This window comes from Puma concolor, chromosome D1 (genome assembly GCF_028749965.1).
Source record: "Puma concolor isolate L17-30 chromosome D1, mPumCon1.1.hap2, whole genome shotgun sequence".
NCBI lineage: Eukaryota > Metazoa > Chordata > Mammalia > Carnivora > Felidae > Puma > Puma concolor.
In genome coordinates, this window is record NC_141676.1 from 56477748 (window position 1) to 56501225 (window position 23478).

The window sequence follows — 23478 nt, forward strand, 5'->3', positions numbered from 1 at the left end:
TTTCACTTAGCATAATACCCTCCAGTTCCATGCACGTAGTTGCAAATGGCAAGATTTCATTCTTTTGGATTGCCGAGTAATACTCTAGTGTGTGTGTGTGTGTGTGTGTGTGTGTGTATACACACACCACATTTTCTTTATCCATTCATCCATCAATGGACATTTGGGCTTTTTCCATACTTGGGCTATTGTTAATAGCGCTGCTGTAAACATGGGGGTGCATGTGCCACTTCGAAACAGCACACCTGTATCCCTTGGATAAATGCCTAGTAGTGCAATTGCTGGATCGTAGGGTAGTTCTGTTTTTAGTTTTTTGAGGAACCTCCATATTGTTTTCTAGAGTGGCTGCACCAGCTTGCCTTCCCAAAATATCATCTAGCTCTTATTGTTAGCATCTAACATCAGCATTTCAACTGTATAGCCTTGTGGAGAGATAGGTGAGATAGAGCTATTCTTATTTTCCAGATTGGAGAAGCTGGGATTGTCCCTCAGTAAATGTTTGCAGAATGGATCAATGAATAGGTTTCAGGTTAGTCTTCACTTCAGTTTTGTATTTGTAGACTCAGGGAAAGAAAAGTAAATGGCTTTCAGTTTTCCCCTCCAGCTGGTCAAATCCAAGCCCCTTCAGAACTAGACAAGAGCTCTGCCTCTTCCTGGCAGTCTTCCTGATGGCTCTTGCCCACAGTGCTACATCTTTCCTCTGAACTCTCATGTTAGTAATTGATGCTTTGCTGATTGTGCTTGATGGCTGCTCAATTCATGTATTTGTCTCATTATCCCAAATCCTGGAAGAGAAATTAGGGGCAAAAGCTTTCCATTATTTCGTGCACTTGAACAAATGATTTAACCTAATGTGTCTGTGTAAAGTATTGCCAGCAGGTGGCACCAGAGTCCCTGACAGTGTTCTGAAAATCTTGGGTAACTCCATCATTTACATATTGCCAAGCTGCCACTAAAAATGCCTTCCTTAATGAAGAAGCTTCAGTTTACTTATTAAATTAAGCAAAATGCTAATAAATACTATCGTAGAAATCAACTAGGCAAAATTGTAACCTAACAGTTTTGTCATGGGAGGCTATTCTGTTTACTCAGCTGCTTTGCTTTGCCGCTTATCAGGTACTGCTGTCTAGGCCCTGAACAGAATCTGGCTTTCAGGCTTCCCAGAGAGTGTTCAGGTACCTGAAAGTAGCCTCAAATCCTTGGTTTATGTTTTTAGATAATTTATTTTTCCTGGAAAGGAAAATTAAGAATTATAAAGAAATTGCTATGACCCTACCACTTGTTTTCCCCCTGGAGGTTTTGGTGATTTTTAAAATATTGTTTATTGCAGTATATAAGTTGACACATACTTTACATCAGTTTCAGGTTGTACAACATAGTGATTCCACAAGTCTATATGTTACGCTATGCTCGCTACAAGTGTGAGCGTAGTATCCATCTATCACCATACAACACTATTACAATACCATTGACTATATTCCATATGGTGTACCTTTTATCCCTGTGACTTACTCATTCCATAATTGGAATTCTGTATCTCCTACTCGCCTTCATCCATTTGCCCATCCCCCTATCTCCTTCCCCCCTGGCAGTCTTCAATTGGTTCTCTCTGTTTGAGTCAGTTTCTGCTTTTTGTTTGTTCATTTGTTTTGTTGGGTTTTTTTTTTTTTATTCTATATATAAGTGAAATCATATGGTATTTGTCTTTCTGTGTTTGAGTTCGCTTAGCATAATACCCTCTAGGTGTATCCATGTTGTCACAAATGGCAAGATCCCCCCTCCCCCATTTTTTTTTGTTTTTTGTTTTTTTGTTTTTTTTTGAGAGAGACAGCACAAGCAGTAGAGGGAGATAGACTCTTAAGCAGGCTCCATGCCCAGCTCACAGGCCGACTCAGGGCTCAGTCGCAAGACTCTGAGATTATGATCTGAGCCGAAATCAAGAGTCAGAAGCTTAACCACCTGAGCCACCCAGGTGCCCCAAGATCTCCCTTTTTATGGCTGAATAATATTACATTGTGTATATGTATGTATATGTATATATATATATATATACACATACACACATATCTATATCGATATCGATATAGATATAGATATAAAGATATATATACACCACATCTTCTTTATCCATTCTTCTACCAGTGAACACTTGGGTTACTTCCATATCTTGGCTACTGTAAGTACTCCTGCATTAAACATAGGGGTGCAGATATCTTTTCAAATTAGTGTTTTGGGGTTTTTTTTTTTTGGGTAAATATCTAGGAGTGGAATTACTGGTATTTCTATTTTGAATTTTTTGAGGAACCTCCATCCTGTTTTTAACAGTGGCTGCACCGGGGCGCCTGGGTGGCGCAGTCGGTTAAGCGTCCGACTTCAGCCAGGTCACGATCTCGCGGTCCGTGAGTTCGAGCCCCGCGTCAGGCTCTGGGCTGATGGCTCAGAGCCTGGAGCCTGTTTCCGATTCTGTGTCTCCCTCTCTCTCTGTCCCTCCCCCGTTCATGCTCTGTCTCTCTGTCCCAAAAATAAATGTTGAAAAAAAAAAATTTTTTTAATAAAAAAAAAAAAAAAAACAGTGGCTGCACCAATTTATATTCCACCAACAGTGTAAGAGGGTTCCTTTTCCTTTTCTTTTCTATTTTGGGGGGGGGGGAGCAAGTGAGTGAGGGGCAGAGAGGGGGAGAGAGAGAGGGGTGGGGCTTACCCGAAGCGGGGCTCAAGCTCACCCGATGCGTGACTCAAACTCACAAACCATGAGATCATGACCTGAGCCAAAGTCAGATGCTTAACCGACTGAGCTACCCAGGCGCCTCCTCTTCTTTCTTTCTCTCTTTCTTTAATTTATTTAAATGTTTATTTATTTATTTATTTTGAGGGGGGGGGGGCAGAGAGAGTGAGAGACAGAGAGAGAGAGAGTGAGAGAGTTAGTCCCAAGCAGGCTCTGTGCTATGCTGTCAGCGCAGAGCATGAAGCAGGGCTCAAACTCACAAACTGTGAGATCATGACCTGAGCCAAAACCAAGAGTCTGATGCTTAACTGACTGAGCCACCCAGGTGCCCCTTCTGTTCATTTCTAATCAGATTGTTTTTTTGCTGTTGAGTTGTATAAGTGCTTTGTATATTTTGAATATTAGCCCCTTATCAGATATATCATTTGCAAATTCCCTCTCCCTTTCAGTAGGTTGCCTTTTCATTTTATTGATGGTTTTATTTGCTGTACAGAAGTTTTCTATTTTGATGTAGTCTAAATAGTTTAATTTTGCTTTTGTTTCTCTTGGCTGACGAGACATGTAGAAACACATTTCTGAGGTTGATGTCAGAGAAGTTACTGTCTGTGTTTTCTTTTAGGAGGTTTATGGTTTCAATTCTCACATGTAGGTCTTTAATCCATTTTGAGTTTATTTTTGTGTATGGTATAAGAAAATGGTCCAATTTCATTCATTCTTTTGCATGTAAGCTGTCCAGTTTTCCCAGCACCAAGTTTTTTCATATTTCTTTATTTAAAAAAATTTTTTTAATGTTTATTTCTGAGAGAGACAGAGACAGAGTGTGAGCAGGGGAGGGCAGAGAGAGAGGGAGGCACAGAATCTGAGGCAAGCTCTAGGCTCTGAGCTGTCAGCACAGAGCCTGACACGGGGCTTGAACTCACAAACTGTGAGATCATGACCTGAGCCGACGTCTGATGCTTAACCAACTGAGCCACCCAGGCACCTCCCCCCAGCTTTTTTTTTTTTTTTTTTTAATTTACATCCAAGTTAGTTAGCATATAGTGCAATAATGATTTCAGGAGTAGAATCCAGTGATTCATCCCCTATGTGTAACACCGAGTGCTCATCCCAACAAGTGCCCTCCTTAATGACCCTTGCCCATTTAGCCCATCCCCCACCCCACAACCTGTTTGTTCTCTATAAGAGTCTCTTATGTTTTGTACCCCTCCCTGTTTTTATATTATTTTTGCTTCCCTTATGTTCATCTGTTTTCTATCTTAAATTCCACACAAGTGAAGTTACATGATATTTGTCTTTCTCTAATTTCACTTAGCATAATACACTCTAGTTCCATCCATGTTGTTGCAAATGGCAAGATTTCATTCTTTTTGATTGCTGAGTAGTACTCCATTGTATATATATACCACATTTTCTTTATCCATTCATCTGTCAATTGGCATTTGGGCTCTTTCCATACTTTGGCTATTGTCAATAGTGCTGCTATAAACATTGGGGTGCATGTGCCCCTTCAAAACAGCACACCTGTATCCTTTGGATACCCAGCACCAAATATTGAAAAGACTGTCTTCACCCCATTGAATATTCTTGCCTTCTTTGTCATAGATTAATTGACTATACAAGCATGGGTTTATTTCTGTACTCTTTCTTTTGTTCTGTTGATTTATGTGTCTGCTGTGCTTGCTTCAGGAGCACATATACTGAAATTGGAACAATTTGTATGTTTGTTTTTGTGCCACTACCATACTGTTTTGATTAATGTAGCTTTATAGTATATCTTGAAACCTGGGATTGTGAAGCCTCCAGCTTTGTTTTTCTTTCTCAAGATTGCTTTGGCTATTTGGTGTCTTTGCAATTCCATACAAATTTTATTTTGGCTGTTTGGTGTCTTTGCATTCTAGTTTTGTGAAAAATGCTATTGGTGTTTTGGTACAGATTATGTTGAATCTGTAGATTGCTTTGGTTGGTATGGACATTTTAACAATATTCTTCCAATCTATGAGCATGGAATATTTTTCCATTTGTGTTGTCTTCAGTTTGTTTCATCAGTGTCTTATAGTTTTCATAGTACAGGTATTTCACCTCCTTAATTAAATTTATTCCTAGGTATTTTATTCTTTTGGTGCAATTGAAAATGGAATTTTTTCTTATTTTCTCTTTCTTCTTCATTACTAGTATATAGAAAGGCAACAGATTTCTGTATATTTAATTTTTATCCTGAAACTTTACTGAATTCATATATTACTTCTAACAGTTTTTTATGTATACTATCATGTCATCTACAAATAGTGTTGGTTTAACTTCTTCCTTACCAATCTAGATGCCTTCTATTTCTTTTTCTTGTCTGATAGCTATGGCTAGGACTTCAAGTACTATGTTGAATAAAAGTGGCAAGAGTGGATATTCTTGTCGTGTTCCTGATCTTAGAGAAAAAGCTTTTGTTTTTTCACCATTGAGTATGATGTTGGCTGTGGGTTTGTCATATATGGTCTTTACTATGTTGAGGTATGTTTTCTGTATCCCTACTTTGTTGAGTTTTTATCATGAGTAGATATTGAATTTTGTCACATGCTTTTTCTGCATCTATTGAGATGATCCTATGATTTTTATCCTTTATTTTGTTAATGTGGAATATGATTTGTGAATATTTAATCATCCTTGTACCCCCAGAATAAGTCCCACCAGATCATGGTGCACTGTCCTTTGGTCGTTGAATGTGGTTGCTAATATTTTGTTGAGTTATTACATCTGTGTGCATTCAGGATATTGGCCTATAGGTGGGTTTTTTTTTGTTTGTTTGTTTGGTGGAGGTTTTTTTGTTTGTTTGTTTGTTTGGTTGGTTGGTTGGTTGGTTTTTGTAGCATCTTTGTATGGTTTTGGTATCAAGGTAATGCTGGCCTCATAGAGAAGCTTTCTTTCCTTTTCTTATCTTTCAATTAGTTTGAGAAAGATAGGTATTAACTTGTCTTTAAATGGTAGAATTTACCTGTGAAGCCATCTGGTCCTTGATTTTTGTTTTATGGTAGGTTTTTGATTACTGATTCAATTTCATTACTAATAATTGGTCTCAGATTTTCTGTTTGTGCCAGGTTCAATATGGGATGATTGTATGTTTCTAGGAGTTTATCCAGTTTTTCTAGGTTGTCCAGTTTTTTTGGTATATAATTTTTTTGTAGTGGTCTCTTAAGTTCTTTGTATTTCTGTGGTGTCGGTTGTTATCTCTTTTTTGTTTCTGATTTTATTTGGGTCCTTTTTTTTTCTTGATGTCTCTGGCTAAAGGTTTATTCATACAACCAGCTCTTGTTTCATTGATCTTTTCTATTGTTTGTTTGTTTCTTTTGTCTCTCTCTCATTATAACCCCACCACTTTCAATATGTTGATTATTTTGGTTGCCAACTGCAGTCTTTGCTCCCTTATGACAGTTGACTTTATGCAGTTTTGATAATGTGAAGCCATAATAAGAGCTCTCATTTACTGAATGCTTACTATGAATTATGCACTCTACTTGTTTTTTTATATAAGAGCTATTATATTGAATACTTACATTGTATTTATTACATTACCTATATTAAATGCTTACTTTGTTGGGCCTTGTTCCAAGAACTTTCCATGAATTAATTCACTTAACCTATACAATCTTTTGAGAGAGATGCTGTTAATCCCATTTTACAGTTCAGAAAACTGAGACTTATCAGGGTTAAGTGACTTGCCTAAGGTAATACAGTAAATAGCTGTATTGAGATTCATATCTAGATCTCTTTAATTCTAAAATCTCTGGTCATTTCAGTGTATTATTCTACCTTGTTTTTCATTCTTTTTTATTTATTTTTTATTTTTTTAAGTTTTTTTTTTAATGTTTATTTATTTTTAAGAGAGAGAGAGACAGACAAACCATGAGCAGGGGAGGGGCAGAGAGAGAAGAGACACAGAATCTGAAGCAGGGTCCAGGCTCTGAGCTGTCAGCACAGAGCCCATCGCGGGGCTCAAACTCACGAACCATGAGATCATGACCTGAGCCAAAGTCAGACACTTAACCAACTGAACCACCTGGGCACCCCTCGTTCTTTTCTTTTCTTTTTTTTTTAATTTTTTAATGTTTATTTTTGAGAGAGAGACAGAGTGTGCAAGTGGGGGAGGGGCAGAGAGAGAGGGAGATAACAGAATCCAAAGCAGGCTCCAGGCTCTGAGCTGTCAGCACAGAGCCTGAAGCAGGGCTTGAACTTGGGAATGGCAAGATCATGACCTGAGCCCATCTCATGCTTAACTGACTGAGTCACCCAGGTGCCCATGTTTAGTCATTCTTTAATGGTTTCTATTTGAACTTTAAAAAAATTTTTTTTAATGTTTATTTTTGAGAGAGAGAGACAAAGAGAGACAGAGCACAAGTGGGGGAGCGACAGAGAAATAGGGAGAGACAGAATTTGAAGCAGGCTCCAAGCTTCCAGCTGTCAGTACAGAGCCCGATGCAGGGCTCGAATTCACGAACTATAAGATCATGACCTGAGCTGAAATTGGACGATCAACCGACTGAGCCACCCAGGCACCCCTCTATTTGAACTTCTAAAAAGCATCTAAAGATTAATAGAATCATTAATCAAAGGTTTGATTTATATTTTTCTCTTGCTGCTAGACTATTAGCTCCTTGAGAACAGGGACTAAGGGTCATGTTTATTTCTGCATTTCTCTTTCCATTAAATGCAAACTAAATTCTTGATGTACTTACTGAATGCTGCCTTCGCTCTCCCAGGAAATCTGAGATACAAGGCTGCTTAACAGAAGAACCTTAGCATGTTAGAACTTGAAGGGGTTTGAAAAATCAAGTCAAGCCTTTCCCTCAAGGAGGAAGAACCTTCCTGGGTGACCCAGTGAGTTGGAGGCAGACAGAATTAGAATCTAGGTCTTTTGGGGTTCTTCTGGGCCATCTGGTTTAAAGGTCCTAACCCTGTCCCTAAATTGCTCCCTCTCTCTGTTTCTTCCTTCTTCCTTTTCTTTCCTTTTTCCTTTCTCTCTTTCGTTCATGATGTGAGATGAGTAGCTTTACACCCTTATAGCTTTAAGCCTAAGAGTTACAAAGCAAGGCAATATTTTTTCATTTCTTTTACACTGATGCCTAGACTTATTCCTGATTATGCCTTTGTTCAATCCAGAATAGTAAGGTAGTGGGGATTTGACTGCCTAAGGATTTTGGGTGTTACCCTGTATGTAGGGGACCATTAGAGGGTTGTAAGCAAGGGAATGACATGTTCAAGACTATATATTAGAGAGACACTTGGGTGGCTCAGTCACTTAAGCGTCTGACTCTTGATCTCAGCTCAGGTCTTGATCTCAGAGTCGTGAGTTCAGGCCCCATGTTGGGCCATGCACTGGGTGTGAAGCGTACTTAAAGAAAGAGAGAGTGGGAGGGAGAGAAAAAGAAAGAAAGAAAGGGAGGGAGGGAGGAAGGAAGAAGAGAGAGAAAGAAAAGGAAAGAGAAGAAAAAAAGAAAAGAAAAGAAAAGAAAAGAAAAGAAAGACTGTATGTTAGAATTACCATTCCAGACTCCTGGAAACGGTAGATTGGAGAGGGAGACACTGAATGCAGGGAGATTGAATAAAGAGGTCATTGCAGTGAGGCAGGCAAGGGCTGGCAAGGGCTGGCAAGAGCTGGCAAGGGCTCACCTGGAAAGGAAAGAATATATACAACAGTTAGGTGAGGGATGAAAGGGAGGTGTCAGGCATGGTCCTAGGTTTCTAAGTTGGATCACTAAGAGGTGCCTCTGTCCAAATTTGGAAATCTAGGAGAGGATCAGGCTGAAATGGACTCGTGGATAGAGCTACAGAGGGAGCTGGCTAGAGCTGAAGTGCTTGTGTTTGTGTTTCAGATGGTGACCCTCTTTCAGATGTGGGTTGTTCCCCTCTATTTCACAGTGAAGCTGCACTGGTGGAGGTTCCTAGTGATCTGGATCTTGTTCTCTGCTGTCACAGCTTTTGTCACCTTCCGAGCCACCCGAAAACCTCTAGTACAGACAACCCCAAGGTGAGAGATTAGGTAGTGGGGAAGAGGAGCTAGGTTTCCTGAAGCTAATGGGTTGGAATGCATTGGGGTTGGAATGGGTTTAGACTGAAAAAATTGTAACTTTTATTTGCCAAGATTACTTGGCATGGGGTTCCACCAAAACAAGCTGATTGGGAGAACTATCCCCCCTTCACAGATTAAAAATCATAAAATATTTCCCTGTAGCTTACCTTAGAGTTTATATCAAGGTTTATTTATATTAAAAGCAACCAAAATAAGTAAGCAAATTCTGGTGATCATTGTCTCATTTTAAATGTTTTTGTGTGTGTGTGTGAACCCTTCTCTAATCTCTAAATTAGATTTTCTATTGTATTCTTTTATAGGCCCTGTAGTTTTCCAACATAGAACTTATCACAAAATATTGAGTGTCTATCTCCCCCACTAAACTATAATTGTGAGATCAGGAACCACATGTATTTTGGTTGTCACTGTATATCCAGGCCCTACCACAGGGCCTGGCACATAGGAGCCTACTCTGTAAATTTTTGTTGAATGAATGAATCTCAGCAAATGTGCAATTTTTCAACAAATAATACTTCCTTCTTGGGTCACAAAGCAGCCCCTGCCTGTATTATTCTTTGCATTTTATCCAAATGCGTTTCTAGTTTGATCCTCCCAACCAGCTTGTGAGGTCATTTAATATCTGTACTTGACAGAGAGAGAGATTTTCTCATTCATTCATTCATTCAACAAGCACCTGCTATGTGTCAGGCCCTGTGCTGAGCGCTGGGGATACAGAACTGGATAAGACATGGTCCCTGCCCTCAAGGAATGCTCGGTTTAATGGAGGAGATGGACAAGAAAGCAGCTGTTTCAGTGCAGTTGGTAAGTGCTGTGAGAGATGTGTGTACGGATCCAGGAGAGCCTAGCAGAGGAAATAGCCAGCCTCAAAGTTGTAACTACCTGAACCAAAGTCTTCCAAATTGCAAGTTGCTCTTTTCCCCATGCATTTTATGTTCTGCTTTACTATAGGTCTTCCTTTGGCCTTCTGAGTATCATTTTATATGGTAAAATTGATCTTCAAGGTGAAGTTGGTGATTGAGAAGCTCCTCTCTGGCTATGGTAGTTTACATTAAGGATTGTTAGAAAAGATAGAGACTCTGGAGCCAGATGGATGTGGATGGGAAACCCCAGCCCTGCCAATTGTTAATTATATGACTTGTTTGGCTTCACCTTTCTGAGCCTTGAATTTTTTATCCTTACAAATGTGATGATAATTGCTACCTCATATAGGGTGATATGAAGACAAAGTGTGAAAAAGCACTTTAAGAATCACTAAGTAACAAACAGTATCAACTTGTAGACAAAATGACTGAAAATGTGTCTATAACATGGGAAGTTTTTTATCACGATAACTAACATCTGATAGTGCTTTATAATTTCAGAGCACTTTCATAAACATTCACGTTTATTCATGTAGCAGTTATTGAGCGTGTATTATATACACCAGGAAATGGGCTCTGTACAATCCATTGAGGAAGGCATCATGGTTTTCCCCTGTAATACAAAAAATAAACTTGTCTTAGAGTGGTGATTTGACTTACCTGGAATTACCCAGCAAATAATACTTACTTAATCCAGATTCCACCTAAAATTCCACATCCTTTCCACTATCTCACTCCCATCTGATCAGTGCAAACCCTGGGTAATGGAGCTCTGTGTGGGTTTTGCTTTGTGTAAAATGTTTGGGGCCTTTCCCTTTCCTGAGAACTGATCACCACTTGCTTAGCTGTAGCAGGGAGGCATAGGCAGGGACCTTGAGTTTCTTCCCTGAGGCGGAGCACAGTTGGCAGTAACTTGGCCTCAGTAGCCAGGCAAGCTTGAGTTGTTTATTCAAGCAAATTGTTCCTTTGTTCCCACCGCAGATAGAGTAGTTGCTCCTGATATCAGGGACCTGCCTCCATAGCATTTAAAAAGGCCCTGCTACGTTCAGGGAACCATCTTTCCTCTCTGAACCTGGCTGGGGTCAGCCAACCAGATTTCACACTCCTTTTTGTAGGGTTCTAGAGAGCACTGCTCCTCCTCCTTCACTAGCATTGTACAGCCCCACTCCACCCCCCCCCCCACCACCACCACACACATGCAATTCAAAGGTATTCTTTGAGTGCCTCCTTCCTTATCCCTTCTTCTCCAGAAAATCATTTCAGAAGCAAATCCATTAGACACCATTTCATTATTGGCCTCTGGAAAGGAGCAAAGCAGTATTCAGGTTAACCATGCCCAACTGGAAAAGCCTATAGCTGATTCTACTTATTCATCTTCCCTTGAATTCTCTTTTCTGACGAGAACAACTAGCCTTCCCCACCTATTCCCTTCTGAGCATAGCTGTAGTTAGTAGTTTTCACTTCCTTATCCAACTAATCTGAATTTGAGATGACATAGCTGTCTGAGGTCAGCTGTGCTCTTTGTTTGAGGCCAAAACCTCCTTTTAAGGCTCTCTTTTCTTTGCTTGGTCTGGGACCAGGAAAATAGCACTAGCTCCCTGGTATGTGGAGGTGTTTCTACCATTAAGGGAGTGACCAGCTCCATTACAGTAACTAAAGTTGCTCAGTAAGTCCTAACCAAAGAACCTGCTCTCTCCATTGATGTGTGAATAAGAGGTTCTGGTAATCCAGAGGCCCCTAGGCCAGAGTTTCTGTGTCAGCTGTGCTAATATTCTTTCCTTTCTCCAGGTTGGTTTATAAGTGGTTCCTGTTGATCTATAAAATCAGCTATGCCACAGGCATTGTTGGCTACATGGCTGTCATGTTTACCCTCTTTGGTCTCAATTTATTATTCAAGTAAGTATCCTTTGCTTTTGTTTTTGCTTGTGTTTGGGGAGGAGGGGCCGGTATGGTGTACCTTTCTTCCTGGAGCAAGTCCTAGATATTAACAAGGGGGACATGGCACCAAGGATAGGACACTTGGGCTTTGGGGAATAGGGGAGGGTGAGCCCTCCCTGATTTGCACTGGCCAAGAGAAAGGAGTGTCTGGACATACAGAGTTAGAGTCCCAAATCATTGGTGATATTTTCCAAGAATTTATATTGTAATGAAAAAGTATTTAAAAAAAGTAAGCATAATAATGATTATAGCCAGTTACCATTACTCCATTCATCACTGTAACAGAGCCATTTTCCTTGTCCATGTTTGTACCATCTATTGCAGTGTCCACTCTACCTGAGTGGTCTTATGTTCAGGGAGACTAGGAGTTGGCAAACTGTCCTGTGGGCCAAATTGGTCTACCTCCTGTTTTTTTCTAAGGTAAAGAAAGTTTTTATTGTAACACAGCGATACTCATTTGTTTATGCATTGTCTATGGCTGTTTTTGCAATAAAACTATAGCAGCAGAGTTTAATATTTGTGGCAAATACTATTTAGGTCACAAACCTTAAATACTATCTAGTCCTTTACACAAAACGTTTTTTGTCAACCCCTAGACAAACTCATGTGACACAGTTGGAACCTGGCAGTAGGTTCACCCAGAAGTATACAGGGCGGGAAACAGCAGAGCGGTGTCCATAACAGTCCTTACAGTAGTTCCGGGGCTGGGATGTGAGGGAATGAGACCACCCAGATGGCTGTGGGAAACACCCTACCTCAAAAGCTTTCCCTCGCCAGTTTTAAGAATCTCCCAATTTAGATGCCGTATAAAATTGCTGCCTTGTAACGTAGCTGACATTCCACTTTTATCAGATTTCTAAGGACACACTTTTTTAGAAAGTTAACCTGTGGACATTTAACTCCCGCTCCATTGTTGGGCACTTAGGGTGTTTTTCAGTTTCAGATAACATTGTTTTGTTGCTTCCTAAGGATATATTACCAGGAGTCAAATTCTGGCTGTTACTCCATATTGTCATAAGATTTCAAAAAGATTCGTGTCAGCGTACAAGCCCCCTCACTCCCAGTTGAGGCAGAAGCCAAGAAATCCTGGACTCTGAGACTGTAGGGTACAGTAAGTAAAGGCAGAAGAGAGTGGAAATGTGGTCTCATGGCTGAGGTGATGGGACTGTGGACTGTGGATCATGAGGAATCCTAAGCCTACGACAGTGCCTAGGAAGTTACAGATATAGGATTCAGATTTAAAGTCAGCACCACTGGACTCTTTCCCAAATTTGGCACACTGTAGGCAGGAGCCTTTTTTTTTTTTTTTTTTAAGTTTATTTATCTACTTAGCTGGAGAGGGGCAGAGAGCAGAGAGAAGGAGAAAGAGAGAGGATCCCAAGCAGGGCTCAAACCCACGCACTGTGAGATCACAACCAGAGCCAAAATCCAGTGTCAGACGCCTAACTGACTGAGCCATCCAGGTGCTCCAGGAGCCTTTTTGAAACTGAAAGGAGTAAGCCCTACTTTATATAGTGAGAGGATACTGTGGAATTCTTTCTTCCAGGGGTAGTACAGGCTGCAAGCAATAACAGGCTCCACAAGGATTTATAGGAACTCATTGGAATAGAGTCTAACATGTCCTATCAAAGAAAACCAAGATATTTCCAGATATCTTCCTAACCTGTGTGGTTAAAAAAACAAAAATCAAGATTCTGCATTGTACTAAAGATAGCTATTCTTTTTTTTTTTTTTTTTTTTTTTTTTTTTTTTAAATGCTTATTTATTTTTGACACGGAGAGAGAGACAGAGCATGAGCAGGGGAGGGGCAGAGAGAGGGAGACACAGAATCTGAAACAGGCTCCAGGCTCTGAGCCGTCAGCACAGAGCCTGATGTGGGGCTTGAACTCACAGACCACGAGATCATGACCTGAGGCAAAGTCGGACACTCAACCGACTGAGCCACCCAGGCGCCCCTAAAGATAGCTATTCTTAAAAAATTTTTTTTAAATGTTTGTTTATTTTAGAGAGCACGTGTGAGCGGGTAGAAGGGTAGAGAGAGAGGGCTCTGCCTGAAGCAGGCTCCAGGGTCTGAGCTGTGAGCACACAGCCTGATGTGGGGCTCGAACTCACAAACCACGAGATCATGACCTGAGGCCGAAGTCGGATGCTTAACTGACTGAGCCACCCAGGCTCCCCAAGATGGCTGTTCTTTAAAAAAAAATTTTTTTAACGTTTATTCATTTTTTTGAGAGACAGAGAGTGAGTGGGGGAGGGGCAGAAAGAGAGGGAGACACAGAATCTGAAGGAGGCTCTAGGCTCTGAACTGACAGCACAGAGCCCGATGCGGGGCTCCAACCCACGGACTGTGAGATCATGACCTGAGCCTACGTCAGACGCTTAACCTACTGAGCCACCCAGGCGCCCCTGCTGTTCTTTTAATTACAGTTCTTTTATATTTGCATAAACTATACCAGGAAGAAAACAGAATTGAGAGGCTTGACCATTTTTATGCTACTAATCGAGTTAATTGGTATAAGATCATGATGTCTAGTTACTAGGTTAAATATTACATGATTCATGAGTAAACTCAACTTTTTAAGATAAATATAATTTACAACTTTAAGTGAACACATACAGTTCCTGGTACAAATATTTTTAAAAAGGTTGTTTTCTATAATAAACATTTAAAGACTGAAGGTTGCAAATTATTAGTCCTTGGAATTATTAAAACAAGCCTCCTAATATACAGATAAGATCTTTGTCCTTCTTAGGAAGTAGACTTGGACCAAAATTTAACTTTGATGACATGATACAGAATATGTATAGATACAACCTAAAATTTTATGGTAACTGGTATGTCTGTATTTACTAACTGACTTTATCTTTATTTCTAAAGCTGTGGATGGCAAGCTTTTTCTGTAAAGGGCCAAATCATATTTTAGACTTTATGGACAAAAGGCAAAGTCTAGGATAATATGTAGTATAACAAGAGGGGAAACTCTTCCCTTGCCCTACCTTGTTTGAGGGATGGGCTGTCTCAGATGGTGGGCATGCTTTGTGCCCACTTGCCATCAGATGAGACATTCTCAGAAGGAGGGGCCTTACAAGGGGGTGTGTGACCACTGGATCATTTTCACTCTCTGTTCCAGTGACAACCCAGGTCCTGGTGTGCCCTTGCTCAGTCATTTCAACTTAGGCAGCTGGCTGGAGGTGAGGCAATTTGGTGAGTTGCCAACTTCCTGACTGAAATTCCACTGGTTGGTGTCCAGTGATTGCCAGCAGTGGAGTCCCCAACATGTAGGTGCCAACCAGAGTGGGCCCTAGGCAGCTGTAAGGCATGTTGCCAGTTGGAGGAGACAGGCACTGGGAACAGAGTGGGGAAGAGGGGCACTAGGGAATACCTTGGCTTGGTCTTTGTAGCTCACAGTGCTAGCCTGTTCAGATGGTGCCAACAAGCCATATAAAAACAGGTAGCAGGCTGGATTTGTTCTTAGTGTGCCAACGCTTGCTTTAGCCCTTAAAGCCTACCACTTTAGTTGCTGCCTTATGTGTCCCACAGTAGTAATCCAAAGCAGTTGCATCTTAGGGTAGGCCTTACAGGCCATGCTGCTTCCCTTACAGGATCAAACCAGAAGATGCTATGGACTTTGGCATTTCTCTCCTCTTCTATGGCCTCTACTATGGAGTTCTTGAGCGAGACTTTGCAGAAATGTGTGCAGACTATATGGCGTCTACCATAGGGGTAAGTTCACATGGGCTTTGTTTTTTCTTTTTTTAGAGAGAGCATGTACACACACACACACACACACACACACAAGTTGGGGAGGGGCAGAAAGAGAGGGAGAGAGAATCCCAAGCAGGTCCTGCACTGTTCTTGCAGACCCTGATATGGGGCTCCATCTCACAAACCATGAGATCATGACCTGAGCTGAAATCAAGAGTCAGATCTTAACCAACTGAGCCACCCAGGTGTCCCCACACGGGCTTTTAACTGCCTCCTGACATCTCCAGACAGTTCAGGATAGCATCGCTTGTTTGATGGAAGAGATAAACCATAAAAAAAAAAAAAAATCTTTCAAGATATAAGTAGTATGGTATGGAGATTCCTTCCTTAAAATTTGGAAAGCCAGATCTCAGTTGTACCTTGGAATTTTTAACTTTAGAGCCATTGTAGGAAAGAACCACTTTACCATTCAGGAAGTTAACATTCATTTAATAGATATTTATTTAATGGTTCCTACATGCCAGGGCACTGGACTTATGCTGGAATTACAAAGGTGTACGTGGTCCTTGTCCAAAAGGAGTTTACGCCCTAGTGACAGAGATGGGTATTAAAGTAATAAATACACAAATAAATATAAAATTATAACCTCAATAAATACTATGAAGGAAAGGTTCATAATGGTGTGAACAAATGCAATAGTGACATTTGACCTAGTCTCGGGACTCCGAGATGGCCTCCCTGAAGAAGGGACTATTGAGCTGATGCATAGGAGTTAACTAGATGAAGTGGGAAGTGATGTGAGTGGCAGCTTCACCAAGAGACCTAGTGGGAGAATTTCTCACTAGGGTGGGGAGTGCCTCAAGCCCCAGCTCTTGACCCCTCTTAAACCCACATGTCTTTCAATACCTCTTAATAGCACAAGAACATAAGGATCAAACAGTGACATTGAACTTTATTAAAAGGTTGGGGTTGATAGCAGGAAAATAGATATGAGTTTGAATGAGGTTAGTCTGACGAAGCAGGGTATCTCCTTTCCCAGACTTTCAGACCCTGCCCCATCCAACTCTCGGCCTATCTCTGTGTATCAGGTGCCATCTTAGCACTCACCACCTAGAATCCACATCTAGACAACTATCCTCCAAGTGTCTAGACCCAGAGCCCATGTCTGACATAAAATATGCCTATACCTCAGGCCCGCCATCTGCATCCTGGTTTCTTCTATGATGATCCACATCTTCCCTAGGTAATTGACACTGAGAATCCTATCCCTATCCCTTTCAGGGGAGCTACTCTGCCTAGCTCTTGTCCAACAGAATGTGACCTTGCTGACCTCAACAATAATAACAGTTTGCTGTTTCCCCAGGCCCCCATCTCTGGGGGCAGGGAGCGGGTCATAGGAAGACTAACATGGCTTGTGACAGTACTGGGTGAGTCACCAGGAGTTCATTCATTCATAGTTTCCCCACAGCAAATGTTGCAGAGACTTAGTGGCAGGTTAATTGCTAGGGCTCAGAATGCCAACAGATGAGACTAGGCAGGGATATGGGAGAAGGGACTCTAACTCCAACTTGGGATAAAGGGATAGACTGCCCTACCTTTACAGTTCTTTTCACCCTGAGAATTCCAGGATTTTCCTATATCTGCCCCAGTCTTTAGTCAAATGGGCTGTGGTCTGCTTAGGAACACGTGGGCCCCTGAGCCACAGCAACCTGAATTTCAAGAATATCCCTGGCCTTGAAGCCAGAACCTGATGAATGGTTTGGGGAAGGCAGTTTAAGAAAGCTAGGAAATTCCAGCCTTCCATGCATTTGTTAGCCAACTCATTCTTTTATTTATTCAAGAAACAGTTATTTGTCAACCATTTATAGTGTGCCAGGTATGACCAACTGCAACCTTTACTAGCACCACCACTGCTCACTTCCAAGTAGCAGACTGAGTCATTTTTTTAAATTGTGGTAAAGTACACATAAAATTTACCATCTTAGCCATTGTTAAGTCTGCGGTGGCATTAACTACATTTACATTGTTTTGCAGCCATTACCACATCCATCCATAGAACTCTTCATTTTGCAAAATTGAAGCTCTGAACCCCTTAAATAATAACTCCACAGTCCATCTTCCCCACAAGCCCTGGCAACAACCATTTTACTTTCTGCTTCTATAAATTTGACCACTCTAGGTGTACCTCATATAAATGGACCCATGCAATATTTGTCCTTTGTGATGGCTTATTTCACTTAGCATAATGTCTTCAAGGCTCACCCATGTTGTTGCATGTGTGTCAGAATTTTCTCCCCTTTTCAGGCTGAATAGTATTCCATTGTGTACCTCAATTTTTAAAAGACTAAATAAATAAATAAGTGTAGCTGCTGAGATAATAAAATTCCATTGTGTGCCTATGCCACATCTCAGTCCCAGTTGTTTTCATAGTCTTTTGTACATTCTTTGATCACAGCTCTAATCCCAGAGAGTCATAGTTGATTTTGAAGCTGTTCCATCTACCAGGTCTGGAACTATGCTGACTCGTCTTTTGGTCCCCCTTGAGAGTGGTTTGACCTACAAAGATCTGTGATTAATTAACTTAAGGCATGCTAGAAATGAAACCATAAGGTTTACAATTGTATTAACATGCATTCTCAATTCCTTTTTACTATTCTGCACTACTCTTGTTTAGTGCAGAATAGCTGTTTTGCCTCACATGGAGTAATTGTAGTATGAACTAAAGTAACTCTTGTGTCAAGGGAACCTTGGATGGTGTTTTTTTGTTTTGTTTTTTTTCCCCAGCTGGTCACTGTGAGGTCATGAGCTTGTGATAATCAGTCATATAGTTTCCATTCATACCCAAAAGTCATGTTGGGTGGGGGTAGGGGGACAGAGGATTGTGAAATAGGCAAGCCTGTTTTTCTGGGGCTCAAAAGAGAGAACTGTTGGGCAGGCAGGGTAGTGGCACATTATTTCTGCTCCATTAGGCCATGAGTCCTGCCTCATGCTTTCTTCTCAACAAGTTTCTGTGCCCCAGACAACATTAGGACAGGACTGGCTGTCCATTCATCTGTCTGAAGTAGTGGAAAGAGCTAGGGGGTTAGAGTCAGACCTCATTTCAAATTCTAATCCACTTTTAATTAGCTATGTATTCTTGAGCAGGTTACTTTACCTCTCCGATCTTGTTTTCTCAGATGTAATAATATTACCAGACATAAAGAATTGTAAGGAACAAACAGGTTAATGCACAGCATTTTGCAGAGTAGCTTGGCCCATGGCACGTAGTAGAGGATGATGATGGTAGCTGTCATTTGTCCAGTGTACCTAGCATACACTAGTGCTTGCTAGAAAGCTACCTGTTTTGTATATGTGATCACCTGGAGCAGAGAGACCCTGTAGAATTTGTCTTTGTATCTTCATTACCCAACACACAGATCAAGACACAGAACAGACCAATCCTAAATCATGAGCATATGCCAGTTGTCTCTTGGATGCCATCTATTGTCTGAAGTCCTCTCAGACCATTCTGTCACATGGAATCTCTTCTATAACCCTGAGAAATGGATATTTTATTCAGTGTTTCACCAAGTTTCAACTGACCAGGCACCAGCTCAGCTTTGCCACCAGCTCTCTCTGACTTCGGACGAGGCCCTCCTCCTTGGGCATCAGTCTCCTCCCCTGTCGAGAAGTGGTCAGACTGGGTGAGCTCACAGGGCTTTCATGGTGTATACATTCTTCACTGGTGTGGCATGCAACTCCTCTTTGTTTCCTGAGCCCCTGCTGTGCACAAGCGCCTGTGTTGGGTTTTCTACTCACAGATTTGCACCCATCTTTCCTCCTTCCCTCTAGTTACAGTGGAGAAAATGTCCTTTCTCCCATCACAAGCCAGCCATGCCTACACTGTGGATTCCATACCCTCTTCCCTTCTCAGGGACCCATTGTGCTATCAACTTCCTTTCTCACTCATGACTTCAACTTCTCCTTCTCTGCTAGGCTCTTCCCATTAACTTTTGAAGCATTCTTTTTCAAAAAACATCCTTTCTTTGACCTACTTTCATCTCTAACAACTGACCCATTTCCTGTCCTTCACAGCTAAACTTAGAGAAAGTTCCTGTCTCCTTTTGATTGCTTTCCACATACTCCTTAGTTCATTCTAATCTGGCCTCAGCTTAAACCCTTCCTCTGAAATGACCTTTTTATTCAGGTCACCAGTGACTGTGTCACTAATTCTGACCTCAGCAGCCATCAGTTGCTCAGCCAACTATAGAATTGACTCAGCCACTCTATACTTCTTAAAAGGGTCTTTTCTCCTTGGCTTTTGTGATGCATCTCTATCCTGCTTTTCCTTCGCTGTCTTCTGTAGCTTGTCCTCCCTGGAATGTCACTATTCCCTGAGCTCATACCTAAGGCATCTTCAATGCACTTCACCTAGGCATTCCCCTTTTCTTTTTCTCTAACTTTCTGGACCTCTAACCCAGCACTTTTTTCAGTACCATATCTTTAGTCTTCTGCTATCTATTTGTCATCACCAGTCTGTCCACTCTCAGTTTTTACTGCCATCAAATTAGCCCAGACGTCCCCTTAGCGCAGGTCTCCAGCATCTCTTGCTTTTAAAGAATTGTCCCTTAGCTGGCCTCTGAATTCATGTTGGCCTCCTCTCCACTCCATTTTCCACGCAGGAGACAGAGTAATCTTAAAAATTCGCGTCTGATCAAATGCCTTAGATGACTTTCCATTTCAAGTCCAGAATTCTTCATGTGGCTGAGAAGGTGTCATAGTTTTCCTCTTTCTCACAACTCTAGCCACATTGGGTTCGTTTTAGTTTCTCAAGTGCACTGGGCTCCTTTCCACCTCAAGGCCTCTTCCCTCTTCTGCCTTTCTTCCTCTCCTAATGCCCACCACCCATTACCTCTCAGCCTCAAGAAACTTCTTGTCACTCTCTCAAGGAAACCTCCTCACGTGACCTAGGCCTAGTTAGGAACCTCTTTCTTACCCCTGTACTGCCTTTTTAATTCTTATTTTAGCCTACTTAGTAGTTCTTATTTTCTATAAGTATTTAAAAATTTTTTTAAGTTTGTTTATTTTGAGAGAGATAGCAAGCAGGGTGAGGCAGAGAAAGAGGGAGAGAAAGAATCTAAAGCAGGCTCTGCCCTGTCAGTGTGAAGCCCGATGCAAGGCTTGAACCCATGAATCGCGAGGCCATGACTTGAGCTGAAATCAAGTCTGACACTTAACTGACTGAACCAACCAGTCGCCCCAGTATTTATTTTTTTAATGTCATTCTTTTGTAGCTGTAGGTTCCATGAGGTTAGAGGTCAGGTTTATGCTCTTCTAGCATTATATCCCCAGGATATAATGGTCCAGTGGCTGGTACTTCAGTAGGTACCCAATATATTTTGATGGAAGAGGGAAGGGTTTGGAAGGCTTGCTCAAGTTCATCAAGGTGGTAAGTGACAGAAGACTGTACTTAGGTCTGTCTAATCCTAATAAACCATTGGTTCCCCTGAGTCTATTCTAGCAAGGGATCAGGCTCTTAAGGTTAAACTGAAATCTGCCTTTCTGTATTTTACCCAACCCCACTTCAGTGCCTCCTGATACAGTCTCCTGTGTGGTCTCTGTGAGCCCTGGGGGTGTGGGGCCTTCCTGGTTTGACAGCTTACCTGAGGGCTTTGTTGAAACACTGTAGTATTTGACTCTGCCTGCCTGTTTCCACATTAGCCTTGTGGGAAGAACTCCAGAAATGAGGGGCCTAAGACAGATACTTTTGTGACCTTCTTTCTTTCTGTCTTCACCTCATCCAAGTTCTCTTTTTGATCCTTCATCCTTTATTTTTTTTCTTTTTTGAGATTGAGACAGAGCGCAAGCAGAGAAGGAGTAGACAGAGAGGGAAAGAGAATCCCTAGCAGGCTCCGTGCTGCCAGCACAGAGTCTAATGTGGGCTCGAACCCACAAAACTGTGAGATCACGACCTTAGCTAAAACCAAGAGTAAGTCGGATGCTTAACCGACTGAGCCACCCAGGCACCCTGATCTTGCACCCTTGGCCCCGGTGCTCTGGGGGCAGAACTCTGGGGTGATTTGAGGTTAAGCTCTTCCTCAGAGCTCTAAACCATCTCCTGAGTTGTAGCATTCTTAGTTCTCTTATTGCCAATGTTGTGGGCCAGAGTGAGTGGCCATATTCCTATGCCACGTGATTGTACAAGGACTCAGTGCCAAGCTGAACCCAGACCTCTTGGTCTCCCCTCTCTGTTTAGTTGATGTGCCTAGAAATTCTAAGCCAGAACACATTTCAGAGCCATCAGCCTGTCAAGCTTTGGGGAAGTGTTTCTCAGAGGTGCCCCCCAACACTAACATTATGAGATTCCAGCTTTTGAGAGTTGCACAATTCATAGACTCCCACAGGTTTGACCCTGCGTTCTGACTCTAGCTTATCCTTTTCCACTGCCTTTTGTACTCTGGATAAACAAATTGTAATTATTTGGATAACTGGCCTTCGGCAAGTTAAGTAGGTGATCATTCTGCAGATGTTACTTGGATGGGAACTTGGGTAGGAGTCAAAGGGTCTGGGTTCTAGTACCCTCTTGTTTTTTTCCTCTTCTGCGCTTTGGTTTCCCCAGTGTTAGGGCTGCTCTAGTATTCTGTGATAAGTAGCACTCAACTTGAGCTACTTCAGAGTGTTTTACAAGGGAGGGAGGTGGGAGTGAAGGCAGGAAGCTCTATATTCATGGACTCTTGGGGGCAGTGTGTTATCTCTGCCTTCTATCTTGGAGGAGTCTTGGGTTTGGATAGCAGTTCTGATGTCTGACAGAGGCTGTTCTTCAGGAGGACAGCTTGGAGCAAGGGAAGCTTCCATGTCGAGCAGAAGTTCTGGCAGGCACCTGGTGTCACCCTCTCATACTCCCTGTCCCAGCACCTGGGTGCCGTCTCCTCTCTCACCCAGCCTCAGGGCTTTGCTTTTTCAGAAGACATTTGTTTGCAAACAGAAGAAAAGAGAGAGCAAACTCAAGTTTAAGGACATACAAATGGCTAGGTATAGTAAACTATCTTACAGGTCCAGATGAATTGTAATAACAAACTCCAAAGTCTTTTTCACAGTCCATTATAGAGTCTAGCAAAATGTTTAAAAGTTCTGGAGATTAGTTGCACAGTGTGAATAGACTGAACACTGATCAACTTACATTTAGAAGTAGTTAAGATGTATATTCTATATTATGTGGTTTTTATCACAGTTTTTAAGGCAAGGGAAAGGAAAAAAACAATACATCTTAGAAAATGTCAAAAAATAAATTTCAAGTCTTTTCTCTTTGGGGTCAGGGGGAAATGCTATTTAGCTATTTAAGAATAGGGGCACCTGGGTGGTTCAATCAGTTGAGCATCCAACTTCATGATCTCAGGGTTCCTGAGTTCGAGCCCCGCATTGGGCTCTCCGCTTGTCAGCATGGAGCCCGCTGTGGATGCTCCCTCTTCTCTCTGCCCCTCCCCCACTTGTGCTCCCTGTCTCTCTGTCTCAAAAATAAACCTTAAAAAAAAAAAAAGAAAGAAAAGAAAGAAGGAATAAACCACATGGAAAGTATACAAAATTTGTTGGAGTTTGTTTTTGGAGCATGGAATTGGTTATTGTAATTCAGCATGGTAATAAATAATCTTTAATCTAAAAGTAATGTATGTTCATTAAGGAAAATTTGAGTACAGAAAAGTAGACAAAAGAAAAATACCACCTATGGAGGGGCGCTTGAGTGGCTCAATTGGTTAAGCATCCGACTTTGGCTCAGGTCATGATCTCACAGTTCGTGAATTTGAGTCCCACGTCAGGCTCTGTGCTGACAGCTCAGAGCCTGGAGCCTGCTTTGGATTCTGTATCTCCCTCTCACTCTCTGCCCCTCCCCCACTCACCCTTTTTCTCTTTCTCAAAAATAAACATTTAAAAAAATTAAAAAAAAGAAAGAAAAGTACCACCTATGATGCTACTACCAAACCATCACTGGTGTGAGCATTGTGACATATTTCCTTCTGATCTTTTCTCTTTGTATAGATTTGGGCTTGTCTTTACATATGGTACCAATCATACTATGCCATCAATTTTTGACACTTACTGTTACACCTCAGGCTTCCTGTTGACTCGCTGCCTGTTCAGTCCCTTGAGTGTGTACCAAACTTATTTAGGCATTCTCCTATTCTGAGTCATGCATGGT

The 23478-nt window shown here is 41.6% G+C and overlaps 1 protein-coding gene across 3 annotated transcripts in view; it reads left to right on the plus strand.

The window, feature by feature from the left end:
- The window catches only part of RNF121 (ring finger protein 121), an 81202-nt gene that overhangs the window by 52508 nt on the left and 5216 nt on the right, over positions 1-23478 (plus strand). For all 3 annotated transcript variants that reach the window (XM_086678197.1, XM_086678196.1, XM_086678195.1), the window contains exons 4-6: positions 8584-8738; positions 11450-11557; positions 15203-15323. In XM_086678197.1, the coding sequence (XP_086534323.1) occupies positions 8584-8738; positions 11450-11557; positions 15203-15323 (384 nt within the window). The remainder of the gene's footprint in view (positions 1-8583; positions 8739-11449; positions 11558-15202; positions 15324-23478) is intronic.